This window comes from Ciconia boyciana, chromosome 1 (assembly GCF_034638445.1).
Source record: "Ciconia boyciana chromosome 1, ASM3463844v1, whole genome shotgun sequence".
NCBI lineage: Eukaryota > Metazoa > Chordata > Aves > Ciconiiformes > Ciconiidae > Ciconia > Ciconia boyciana.
The window spans coordinates 93,856,962-93,870,737 of record NC_132934.1 but is presented as its reverse complement, the minus strand read 5'-3'; the positions used below and the strand labels follow the sequence as shown (position 1 = coordinate 93,870,737).

The following is a 13,776-nucleotide window of genomic DNA, read 5'->3' as shown; positions in this document are numbered from 1 at the left end:
ATAACTCTTTGCTTTGTATATTTCCTTTTACTTTTTTTTTTCCTGCTGGAGGCATCGCACACTGTGGTGCTAATGTCTTTATTGAATGTTTTAACCATTTTCATGGTGGAAGAATTTTATATTTATGCAGTTGTACAATTTTATTTTTTCTGCAAGAAAGTGTAATGTATGAAATAAACCAAAGTCACATGTTTGAAAATAAATCTTTATTTTAAACTTTATAAAAGCAATGCAGTACCCCATAGAATGGTGTTAAATGTTGTCTAAAGTGCAAAACTCTATGTTCTAACATGTAATAATAGCCAGGAGTACAGTGCTCTTGTTGATCTTGTATTTCAGTCAGGTTGAAACATTGGACAAATAAATGAATGAACACACCATTCTGTGTGCATGTCTTTTGCATTGGGTGTGGACAGAGGCTATTAGTTGTCCAGAATCTTGAAGAAGTACTGCACCTATTTCAAACAGAAAATACATCTGTATCATTCCCAGAAGGTCTCAGCTGAAGGTAGTTGAAACATGCACTGGGATTGCCTTAAATTGCTGCTCCTGCCTGTGAGCAAAGGTGTTAGACATCAGCTCTAGAACAGCATGCTTTGGTGGTGTTTTCCCCTCTCCCTGCATGAGAGGCTGCTGTGGCACGTGTGCCCATGATCACACCAGTCAGGAACCCAAAAAGTCTTCAATGTATTCACCATTAGTGCAAGTTCTCCATGCCTGGAGGCACAGGCCACACAGTCTAGTAGTAGCTACAGGTAAAAATGGTTTATACTTAGTGTGGGTTAAAGCATCCACCAGCAGTATGTGCTGGTGCAGGTCTAGTGTGGAGGGCACATACTGAAGTCACAAGCAGAAGAAACAGAGTTTCACAGGAGTGACTTGTTCTGTGTTGCTGCTGGGCCAATAGCTCAGCCCTGAGAACAGGCTATGCCTGACAGGGCTGCTCAGACATGACAAAATGTGGCAGCTGGCTTCCTGCAGGAGTCAAGATCACTTTATGCTGCATGATGCAGATTACAAGGCAGAAATTCTCCATGTAAAGTGACAAAACATGACTATCCTAGAGCAAGCTGCTTGATAAAGCCTTCCTGATCAGAATGCACAATACTGGAAAAGCAAGCTGCTAAACTTTTTGCCATCTGCTAGAAGGAAAAGCATAGTTATGGTATGCTATGGTGGTTAGCGTATGCATTTGGCTGTTTCAGGCTATTCCCAAGGAGCAGGAGCTAGCGGAAATCTCACCTTCAACTGTTTCATTTGCTGCTGTATGTTTATAGCACGACAAGGATTTAACAGAGATGCTGTGATTAAAGCGCTAAAATACTCTCTGAAGGAAGCTCCACCTGCAGAAGAGCTGCAGGAAAGCTGAACCATTTTGGCTCCCAGCAATTGGTGGGTGTACTACTGCCACCAGGGAGGGGGGCTGCAAGGCTCAAGGTTTGGTAGGATCAACTGCCCCTGCAATTCAATTCTTAGGTGCATGGCCTGTGACAGTTTAAAAAAAAAAAACACCCCACCCCACCCCCCCCCCCCCCCGAACTGCCTTATTTATAAAAGTCCCAACTTACAGTTAGATAATTTATCTCCTTTTAATTTACTATATGAGCGCAAAGTCCAAGCATGAACTTGTGATAAAGATAATGGCTTATTCCAGGGGTTGGGACAAACGTTGCAGAAAACTTCTGGTGCTTGTGTTGGCTTCAGTGAGCAAGTGTCAAAAGGTGCTCATATAATGTACTCTTAGTAACAGCATATGAAATAAAGCAAAACCAAACCTTTACACCACCCCCCCCTTCAGTACCAAATCAGTGAAAGTAGGATGGGCCACTCTGATCACTAATTAACTAGGCAGTAACAGCAGTAGCTACCCCAGCCACACACCCTGCAGCCAGCCAGTGAAGAGCCCCAACTAGTCACAGACCTCATGACAGCTCTGCTACCAAAGGGCTGCACCGCACCCTCCCCCCAAAAAAACCCACCCCAAAAACCCAGACATGTTCCCCCCCATTAGAAATGCTGCTGTATCTCTACAAGGCCTGACAAATTACAGTATTAACAGGCTGCAGGATGGTTTTAAAAAAAAAAAAAACAACCCAAAACAAAACACCACCAACCAACCAAACCCACAAAAAAGCCTAACCCCAACCCCCCTCACACGACAAGCAGGTGTAGCCTTTTGGCTGGCCAGCCAGCTCGCCCAATGGCACCAGTACTTTGGTAGGCAATGGACTTGATACTAAAACGACCTTTCACAAAATGCTGCTGACACAGCCTCGCTGTGCTAAGTGGCCGGTCAAAAGCCCAGGGGTGGCAGGAGGGCAAGGGAAGGGTGTCAAGATGTGACATCTCATCAACCCAATTTAAAATTAGCATTGCTTGCAAGATTTTTATTTTTATTTAAAAAAAAAAAAAAATCTGTGCTGTATTGGCTAGGTAAAATCTATTCTCCTCAGGAAGGCATTGCTTTCCTTTCTGCCTAATACAAAATTACATTATAAACTGCCAGTTTGAATGTGTTGTTCTTTCTGCCAGATTGGCTCAACATAGTTAAGTGTAATTGTAGCCATTAAAGTGAATTTTATCTCCTTTCTTGTTGATACAGGACACCTGGATTCAGGGTTAGAGAGACGCAAAAATACTAATAAATAAAAAGCAGACAGAGAGAGAGAGAGAGACAGAGACAGACAGACACTGAAGGACAAGAGCCTTTAAGGCTGTGTCTGCATGAACACTTGCACTAGCACAGACCAGCTACCAGTTTTACAGCTCCGAGTGTTGGCACTTCTGGGCTTCTCTTCCCAGTTTGGCTGAGGGCAGCTGGCCGGCACGGGCCAGGCACGACCCTCGGCGTGTGCGGTGAGCTGTGCCAAGAGCAAAGAAAAAAGGCCCAGCACAGTGGAGTCTGCTCCTCTGCGGGTAATTAATAACTCTGGGTCCAGCCCCAGCCTGGGGCCCTGATACATCTGCTGCCACCACAGGCCCCATTTCCCTGAGATGGGGCAGGTTTAATGGAGCTGCGTCAACTCCCACCGCTTCCTGGCCTCCCTGGGGGTTAGGTAATGATCCACCCCTGCAGCACACACTGATACAGGTGAATACTGTCCTCGCCCAATTCCTGCTCACTTGCTATTGTCAACAAAAGGCATTGTGCTATTTTAGTCCTTAAAAGCCCCTGATTTTGTGCAACCAATTTTCCCAGGCCAGGCTGAAAAACCTCAGCTTACTTACTTACTTACTTACAATTGAGGATGGAAAACCTCTTCCTCCTCAGTTAGCTTTTATTGGATTGTTGAAGATCCACACAGACTGTACTGGCAAGGCTTGAACATCAGAACAAGCACACTACGTATTGTATAACATGCAAAACTAGGTGCCGGTATGTTCTCTTTATATATAATTATCTTTATGTGGGTCAGCTGCCACCCAGCTCCCAATAAAACCAGTTAAGAGGTGGCATATCTGTGGTACACATAAAAGATCCTTCTCTCCAAGAACCTCACCCTCGGGAGCACTGCAGCGCTGGACAAGAAACACCAGAAATAAGGGTCATCTGTTACCCCACTCACACGACAACACATATGGTGTTTTGCAGAAGAACCAAGACGAAGGATTTCAGCACTACCAAGAGATTTGGGGTGCCTCCATCTTGTGAGGCCCCACCTGGAGACAGCTTGAAGAACCCCATTCTAAAAGCACCAGGTCCTTTTCCAAGGGGATCCAGGACTTGGAGGTACTTGCACCGAGCATCCATATGGGGGTTAGGTATTGCAAAGCACTCTATTTTAGGAAATACAGTTACTCTCTTTCCCAGGGTCCAAGTATAGTATGAACCACAGAAAAGGGAGCTGTGCCTGTATAAAACATCTCAACGAGCCTCACATTTGACCTAGGGCAAGGTCAGCTTCTCTGAGCCAAGCACACCTCTGGTCTTTTTACAGGACCCAAAGGTGGCAGAGGACAAACCCACATCAGGAACTGATCTGAAACCAACCAAACGCATTTCACAGAAGCCACCCTTCAAATGCTGCTAACATTCAGGTGTGCTCACTCCTTCCCAGGGATGAAACAGGATTAAATTTAACATCAGTACTCTCGTTACAGATCCCAGGAACCATCCATCCACCTACTTTATAGCACACAGCTATGCCTGCTCTAGCTCCTGTTCAGGGACAAATAACAATAATGCTCAGGAAGTAATAATAGGTGAAGAACTGGGACCTTCTGGCTCTGACCCTATAAAATGCTTTGCTGAGGAGGAGCTGAGAGCAGCTTCAGCTCCATGAAGTTTTGCTTCAGTCACACGCACTCTCTGCAAAACTCACATTAATGAAGTCGGCCGCTCCCTCTGAGCGCTTCCACGTGTTACCGCAAAGTTTCAAGAGTTAATACAGCAGGCAGTGACAAAATCCAGTCTAATGCCCTGGCTGAGTGCAAACTATTATCATCTGAACAATGTGTGCCCTCAGAGCATGGAGAGGCCAGGCAAAATTTAAAAAAAAAAATAAAAAGGGAAGCAAATCAAGTGAGGCAGCTAAAGATCTTGGTAATAATGCAGGACCCAGCACAGGCACAAAGTGTCCTGAAGATTTTAAGTGTAAGAATTACAGGCACCTACAATTTAATTCTCCTTCTGCCCAGAAAGCAAAGCAAAAAGCAGTGCTGATGAGAGGTGCCAGCTGAGCAGCTTTGGAGTCAGAGCTTTTGTCTACACAAGGACAGACCAAGGCACACCTTGAGCGGTATCAGCATATCATACAGGCAGCATTCCTTACAGTTTGCCTCAAAGAAAACCCCAGCACTGAAAGGGTACCTCAACGTTCACGGTCCATTCCCCTTGTTCCCTTGGGCTGGCAGTTTTTTATAAGAGACCCTGTTAGTATCATTCATAGCAGAAGTAAGGGGGCTGACAGGGAGACATACTAGTAGGAAATATGCTGAGATCACAGATTCATTTCTCATCCATCACCAGAAAGGTGATGGCAATTTCAATCCTTCCTCTTCTCTGCCAAACCAAAACTGGCAGCCAGGAGATGGAAGGCTTTTTCATCTCTGTATTCATTTAGAGCCTGTCAGTCATCTCAGTGCCTTTCACACAGCTGGACAGACACTCACCAGCAGCCTCTCCCCAAAACCACTGCAAAACTGTATCTCCTTGGTTCAGTGTAGGTATCCAGGCACATGATCCAGAGAGTCTTTGCTGACCTAAAGTTTCAGCATCAGTACACTCTCCCTAAACACTTAGATCTTATAATTTTTTACAGGTTATCTCTGTCTGAGGTCACTAGTAGGAACCAAAAATCTCTCTTTGCCCATTAATCTTGGTTTGTGCATCAGCACGAACCTGCCAACTCCGTTAGCAAGTGCACTTGCTAACACCTAAAATGCATTTCAGCTACAGTTCACTCAGCTGACTCACACAACTAAATAATTAGATTAACACACCAAAACCCCATGGATTCATACCATCCTTCCAGCCACAAGCAGTCCTGAAATAAAAATGGTTGTCAAAGAAGAGAGTCTACTTACTCACTGTATTATTTGTTCTGAAAATAATTATTTTCCCACATGAACCTGAAGAGGGTTTAGTCCCAGGAAGTTTGTTCAAAAAAAAAAAAAGGAATGTTAGTCACTGCTGCCTCTCTCTCTCAAGCGTCACGCACTGTAAGAAATAAAGCCGGTCAGGCTGCCCAAGGCAGAACAATTTGTACACATGCACTTCAACTGTCCAAGTAAATTTCTTAAGTACAACTGGGACAAAAACCCCTATGAACCAAAAAATAAAACTTTGCAATGGAAGGTTTTATTAAAGAAACACTACAGGATAACATAGAGCACATTCCGCTTTTATGCTATGTGCTGTTAACACAGTCACCTCAAACACTGTGTATGGTTATGATCAACTCTGAAAATACAGTGAAAGAGAAGAGCAAGGGAAGCTATTTGGAAATTGTACCATAAAATAAAAGATTAGAGAAATCTGAATTCCAAACAGGATGTAAATGAGAGGACAAAACAATAATTCATTACACCACAATCAAAAGGAAGCAATTTTTATGCTATTTACTCTATAACACTACAAGAAAAATAAGTGAACCAAAAAACTTGTTTAAAATAACACTGTTGTTTTTACATCGTACATAACTACTGTGCTCAGACCACTGATTTCTGAAGTATACATACTTGTAGAAGGTACAGGTTCACTGAATCTCCCCACTCCACGGCATAAGCCAACTGCTCAGTAGCTGGGGCTGAACGTATTAGCCCAGGACTCCCCCACCTCCTTTAGCAACATCCTTGGGTGCCATCAGAACAGATCACTGGCCTGGTAGAGCCACTGAAATGAAATAAAGTGAAAGGTCCTGGCTCCCATCACACAAGAAAAACTACAACATGACAGCGAGTACTATTTTCCCAAGGATCCCTAGTAGTTCACTGAGTCACCAGGATCACTGCCTCTGCACTTTTATCTTGAGGAACACTTGCCTGCCCCAAAATCAGGAGCTCCTGTGAGCTCTTATATGATGCCCTTGAACCAGTCAGCTTAGGTACAGTGAAGACACTAGGCACACCACCACAGGTGTCGACGCAAGCTGCAAACACGTCCTGAACGCTGGATAAAAACACTGAAAAGGGCCCCTGCTGCTAGTACCTGAAATATCTAAGTAAAGCCTGGTTTGGATGTATTCATACAAGCCACAGGCATTGTGGGGGCTCTTTGCCAATGCTGAGCTAAGGCTCTCCAGCCTACTCAGAGAGCACCGAAAGTCATGGTCCTCACAAGCTACCAGATTATGGCCAATAGAGGAGGAAGTAGTTACAGAGAGAGAACAAGAACATGTTTCCACCCACATCACAGATTCAAGCGAGGATGGAAGCAACAAGCAAATAAATTAAGTAGAAGGCAGCAAGCATTTAAAGCTCTTCCTGAGCTATTGGGATGTTCTGCAGGGTAGTATTTGGCCGGGGCACCCAACAGGCTACACCTGGCAGGAGGGTAAAAGTTATGACAGATAAGACAGTAACAAAATATCCTGAAAAAAAACAACCAACCAAAAGCACCACCTGGTCCACAAGTAGTGGCCTTGCATGCACCATCACAAGACCCTGTGTAGACTGTGGCTCCCTGTGCTAACAGGAAACATCCCACCAAACTAATGGCATAAATTCTCCCAGCGTAGTGCTCAAAGTGCTTTCTGAGCAACGTCACTGAATCTAGAAAGCTCCATTCCCCTGTGGAACAGGTCAGTATTAAGAGGCCAAGAGCTCATTTCAAGTCTCAGCAACCCTCTGCGATTTCAACACTCTTGCTGTGTGCTAAACCATTTACCGTCATGACAGGACTAGACTCTTGACACCTAAGTGACCAAGTTCCTATTCAATAGCTGGACTGAGTAAGGCAGCTACCAGAGAAAGCCCACAGTTCCTGGTTTGTGGCTGGATAGGCCTGGCACAGTGTCTCCCCAGCAGAACAGCAGTAACTACCACTGACACCAACGCAGAAGGAAACTTGCCCACTTAGCAACTCTGGCCACTTAAGAGAATTGCGTCTTGCTCAGAGACCTGCCTACATATCTCAGTATATCTCAGACATACTTGCAGATATATCATTCCTGCCTATATGCCAATGCACTTAGGGTTAAAGAGGAAGAGGGAGAATCCAGCTCTTGCTGAAACCAGAAGATGCTCGGTGACTTCGAGGAGCCCTAGACTACAGCCAACACCCTTTCAGGTGACCACTGCCATCTTGTTCTGTGTTTGCACAGCTGCTAGCACAAGATCATCACAGCCAGTGTCTAAGCCCTCAGTATTATCACAACACAAAACCAATACTCGTATGACACTACACTTTGAATAGTTATTATTACTTATGAAAGAAGAAGTGGTTTCTAGAGCTTGATAAACTCTTAACTCAAGATATCCCATGGTGTTAGCATCTATGAGAGATAGGAAATCTTGTTCACAGTCTTCTATCCATATTAACACACGTTTGGCTTTGTTTTTTTCCTCCCATGTTCCACATACATTTCAACACAGGTATGTAGATAGCCAACTTAAATTCTCCTCGTAACTACTGCTAGTTTACAGTAGTCAGTCAAGGAGGTTGCACTGATGAGAGAAGGGGTAAACCCTACACAGAAAGTACTGATATAGCTAATCATTTGCCTATTTGACCTCTGAGAGAGAGGTGGGAGGTGCAACTGGCTGAGGTCAATAATAGGAATCCACGTAAAAATATATCTGCATCACACAGCAGTGTGGGCTACTGGACAACAGTGCTTCTCTTACCCCAAAAAAAGGTGCAGGACCCCTTGCTCAAGAAACAAAAGGGGATTCTGAGCTTCTACGTGACTGTGTAACTACAGTGGCCCCTTACTGCTTTTGCTGTATAAACTATTCCCCTGGGCTTTTTTCTCTTCTTTGCTGTAGTCTGCCCATCGTGCAGCTGAGTTGCAGCTAAATTGTTACTATGCTTCAACTAGAGGAAGAGGGGTAATGGAAAGAGGACCTGGGCTTTTTGGTTCAAAATGAGAACATGCCGAGGGAAAGAAAGAAGGCAGCAGCCTCAAAGACACAAACTGGGCCTCAGATGAGTTATCAAGAAGTGTCATGCCTTCCCTCTGCCTTGACCTCCTGTCCACAAAATTACCTTGCTCAGCGCAACATGAACACGTGCCAAAAGCCAAGCCCTGGTTATCACGCAGGTTACCTTCAGGATCAGGTGAAACTTAAAGAGCTTTGGGAGCTGCTTGGTTCACACTCGTTAACTTCTCTATGGCACTTATAAACCTCAGACTTGGCAGAACAAGGGGCAATTGGACCTCGGATCTTACCCAGAAGTGGAAGCACAAGAGCTGAACTATTTCACAACTCTGTTTAAACAAGTTCCTAGTTTAGTTTGCCTGTCTGGCCCACAAGTATAATAATTATACAACCTATGTTCAAAATTAGGCTGCAAGTGACCTAATAATACCGTAATTAATTTTATTTTAAAGAGAAATCACCAACATGTGTTCAAAATCCATCCCTCTATTATCGCTATTTTCAATTTTAATTTCTCTTCAGATAGGCCTAGGCAAAAAGATTACTTCATTCTCTGTACAAGTATATATACAGCATCAGGAAACACTGTGAGACAGAATTCCAGTGCTGGCTAACATCCTCTGATATGCAAAAACACCACCAAATAAGATGAAGTTTTCCTACGCTCCAGATTCTTTCCAACCTGTTCCCACAGCTGTTGGATAAAAAGTCTCAGAAAGTGAAAATGGAGAAGCACTTGAATCATAATAACCATTATTTGACAGATCATTTTGTACCAGGAGAGACTGAAATTTCCAACTGACAGACAAAAATAGCTACTGCTTTGATGAAAACTTGCAAAAAACCCCGCCAAAAACCAATCTCACCCAAACCCTCCAATTTTTTATTTCTTTTCACTGGAGATGATTAAAAGCATCTTACCCTGGATTATGCAGCTCAGTATGGGCCCCTAATAAAAGACTTCATTGCAAAATTGCCATATGACTGAGTGAAACAATGGCTTCTTTATTAATATTTTAAAGACTCCTAAGGGAAATGCTGTACAGCTGAAATGCCCTCAGTGAAAGGTTCATTGCCATGCTATGCACTTCTGCTGTGTAATGTTTTACAAGCTGCACTGCCCTGTGAATGGGGAGAGTTAGTTCTCAGCTGGTAGAGGCAGCTTGCATAATACCAGACAAGTTAATCGGTAACAAGCAATGCAGGAGACCTTTGTTCTGAGTGTGACATACACAAATTCCACACTAAGCACATTGATGCTTCTCAGAGTTACTCATTGACATGCTTTATTAAATTGCTTGGACTATACCTTGATGCACCAAAAAGATTAGTTTAACAGAGCTGCATCCCTCTGATGCCTTCCATCCTAAACAGTTGCACTATAACCTCAACCCATGCATTAGCTCACTACCGGTATGAAGACATTTCCAGGGTGGATGATAGCAAGCACTTTGCAGCACACCCATATGTCGAGACAATGGCAGTGGGCAGGCAAGGAAGCAGCAAACTGAAAAACGCAAGTTAGCAGTCAGCAGAGCGCTTCTGTAACAGGACTCTGTTCTTATGGAAATGGTTACGGGAAACATTTGTCGTGTCCCCCCGCTGCAAAGCAAGTGCCCCCCGTCCACTCTGAAGAGCTTGCTAAAACACCACCCTCCCCCCAGCCGCCCTGAATAAAGGCAAAGGGAAAGGAGGCATAAGGCGTGCTTCTGGCATTATTTGGAATGCCAGACCAAGGACAGCTGGCTTCTAGCAGGTGGACGACATGCTGTACCAAAAGCCCAGGAGCAGCCCAGCTCTTAACACTTGTCAGAGCATTTAGTTAATACCAAGTCTGAGGAAAACGATGCTGGTTTTCATTGCCCACAGCACTTTTCTGGACAAAACACATCTGCTGAACTGGCCTATCCTGTCACCGCTTATTGTACAACATCACCTCCCTCCCCAAGGCTGGATCCAACCAGCTGACCTTCCAGTGCCAGAACTTGTGCGAGTCTCCATCCGTCAGACCGCCATAGCTGATCTGTACAGCTAGATGATATTACTCGTTTGCTTAAATGCCTTAGAAGCAGTAAGCCAGTCTCACTGGTGCGAGGCTGAGCAAGGGAAAGAAGAGCTTTCAGCAGTACATGGCACAGTTTGCCAGTCCCCAGCCTCACTCTCGAACACCACTGCACAGCTGAAATTCAAAGAAGTGATAGGGAAAAAACCAACCATCATGACAGCTCTCTCAGGAGACAAACAAAAACCACTCTTCTTTGACAACAGCAAAATCACCCCCTTCGATAGGTTATTTTCATGTCTGTGGATGCCACAAATAGCTCTGAGGCAAGGGAGAAGGCCAGCAAACGATACTCGAGGAGGTCCTTGCTACTGCCTGGCTGGAAAGCTGCCTGCGACACTGAAAATTGACACATCTCCCTCCACAGTCCCAGTCCCTAAGGTGGAGCCTGACGGCACCCGGCAGCCATACACAGGCATGCACACAGCACCCTGAGGAGTCAGTGGAAAGAGCGCCCGTGGGGACGCAAGACTGAGAAGGCAGTTGGCACATCCTCCACTCCCATGAAAACTGGCTTAACAGCTCACCCCCTTCGCAGTTTCACACATAGCCTACCAGACACACAAAAGCTTACACACATGTAAGCACACTCCCACAGCAATTGCCACGTTATTGTCCACTAGAAGAATTAGTCACCTAATAACAGCACCTTCCTCGTCAACAGGGAGAAGGTTATTTCACCCAGAACTCAAATTTTACCCATCACACAGCAAATCCTTTTTCATGCATATCTTACTGAGGGCAGCATCCTCTCCCTCTATTTATAAGTACACACACACATATACATGTATGACTATTAAGCATTTTTTAATTATGCAAAGAAACCCCATGAGACTGACCGATTGCCCGAAAACCATGGCATAGGAACATAAAGCTAGTGTGGATGGCTCAGACACAGCAGGCTGCACCTCAGTGGAGAGACCTTTCAGCTTATCCCAGACATGTGCAGTCTATCATCCCCAGAGTGTTGCTGCAGTACAAATGCCCTTATGGAACTGCTCACAAAAAAAAAAAAAATTACCTTGAACTGCACAGTATGAGCAACAATTTACAGGCAGAGCATGCCAAAACCCAGAAATACTGGTTTTGTTATAACTGCAGGTCTAGGTTACCAGTTCTTTTGATAGTTGCAGATTATGTGGATTTCTGCATAATCTGAAAGGTACTCAGCCACTTGTGACCCAATGAACTGAGGTGTGTGTACAGCACCACATCCTGTGGAAAGTTTTATTCACTGTACTTCCAGTGATGTGAATAAGGCCTTCACTGACTGATTTTAAGTTTGCCTTCACTTCTTTAAGGAGGCACATAAACTGTGAAGTCTGGTAGTCACAATACCCTGTATCAAGTACTTCAATTAAGACTAGTCCAGGAATGACTAATTTCAAGGAGACTTGTTTTGTCTAGAGAATGGTGATTCATCAGATCCAATGGTTTGCAAGCTTCTATTTCAACAAGATATTTATCAGAAATGTTCCTCAGGTCAAAGATGGTGAGTTGAGAAACAGAATCATCTTTCACCACATGCACATGAAAGACACAAATGCAAAACCATCTCTAGTCTTAAATAGAGCACTTACTTGGCATATAAAACATGCATGTTCCAGTCCTTGCTCTACCTGACTCAGAAGGAACGTGAATGCAGGTGAGTACTGTAATTGTTTGCTTGCTCCAAATAGTACCTGTTTTATATAAAATAGAAAAAAACTGACGAGAGGTAGAGCAGTACTGCTTTGGATGTGGGAAACAAATGCAAATCTTTGCTCTGAATGAATGTCCTATGCAACATCAGTTGATCAGGAAAAATAAGAAACTGCTGGTTTAGCCTTACTCACAAAACCCCATCATCTCATAAATACTCCATTGCTATCAGACTCCCTCTCTACTTCGTCCTTTCTTTCCTCTCCCCATTAAAATGGGAAACTGATGACAAGGCTGAGAAAATGGGCTATTCTGAGCTATTCATGTCTATCCATTGTCACTTGTGAAAATACATTTTGTACTGATATGAGGACACACAAGTCTATGAAGTGAATAAATAAGTGCCTGACCCAGTAAGTCAAAGAGATCATCCAAGAGGCTTCAGGGCAACATTCACCCTTCTCCTGTATCACTAAACTAGGAATAAAAGAAGCAGTTACAGCTTTACAACTGAAAATACACTGATTTTTCTGTTGTGACCAGTTGTGTTTTAGGCTCAGCTGTATCTCCCCTCCTCTCTTGAGCCAAAGTGAGTTATTCATTAATTCTGGTGTGCTTTAGTCACTGTCTAAAACATGAAGTAGTTTGCAGAACAAAGACAGGAGTTAAGAGTCAAACTGGTGGGAGCAAGTGCTAGTATTTGCTTTTGGGGTTTGTTTGTTTGTTTGTTTGTTTGAGGTTTTTTTAAGATTAAAAGTGAACTTTCATTTTTCCAGGTCCATGGAAAAGAGGTCTAACAAAAAAAACATTGAAAAACTGCTGTACTACATTAATGAAATATAGTGTTCTAAAACTAGGTGCACAAGCTGACCCTTACTTAGTAAATTAGTCCTTGCTGTTCCCAAGACAGCGTTGTTCTCTATCCTTTCCCCAAGTACTCCTTGGTCATGATTTTTGGGAGAAAGGACAGTGACTGTCAACTAAGTATGAAGCACCAAAGTCACCTAGAGTTTGGCTATTAACTTCAGCAAGCATTTGATCTAGCCCTCAACTACCTCTCTCATCTCCTCTAAGAAGTCTCCATTTGTGGACAATCAGACAGCAGCTGCCATTGCAAACACTTTTCAAATTTCAGTTAGATCTTAAACTGTGGGTGATGAAAACTGCAGAGAAGGGTGGAGACAAACAAATAAACGAACAAAACCCAAAACCAAACAAAAAAAACCCCAGAAAACACCAAAACCAACCAACCAACCCCCCCAAAAACACCACCAATGTATATGTAGTGGGAATTGGGGGGGAAAAAAGTGTTAGAAATTTTGTGTCATTATTTGTAATAATGATTCTACACTTTGCTTTCTAAAATTTGTTGCATTTAGTATTTTATTTTGGAGAAGAGAAATATAAATCAGAACATCTTCATTCAGAATTTCAGAGCCAAACACTTTCCTCCCAAAATTTGAAAAGTGGCTTAGCCAAGCTCAGATAAGATCAGCACCAGAGTTAGAAATGAAACTCTGGAGTTCCTAGGT

The 13,776-nt window shown here is 43.6% G+C and overlaps 1 protein-coding gene across 5 annotated transcripts in view; it reads right to left on the bottom strand.

Annotated features, from left to right (window-relative positions):
* Nucleotides 1-211: 211 nt before the first annotated feature.
* The window catches only part of NME7 (NME/NM23 family member 7), a 94,405-nt gene continuing 80,840 nt past the window's right edge, over nucleotides 212-13,776 (bottom strand). For 3 of the 5 annotated variants that reach the window (XM_072882750.1, XM_072882777.1, XM_072882768.1), the window contains one exon: nucleotides 214-455. In XM_072882750.1, coding sequence (XP_072738851.1) covers nucleotides 423-455 — 33 coding nt within the window. In that variant the 3' untranslated portion in view covers nucleotides 214-422. Of the gene's footprint in view, nucleotides 456-2,025; nucleotides 6,335-13,776 lie in introns of those variants that run through there. The other 2 variants (XM_072882787.1, XM_072882759.1) reach the window with 2 other exon arrangements.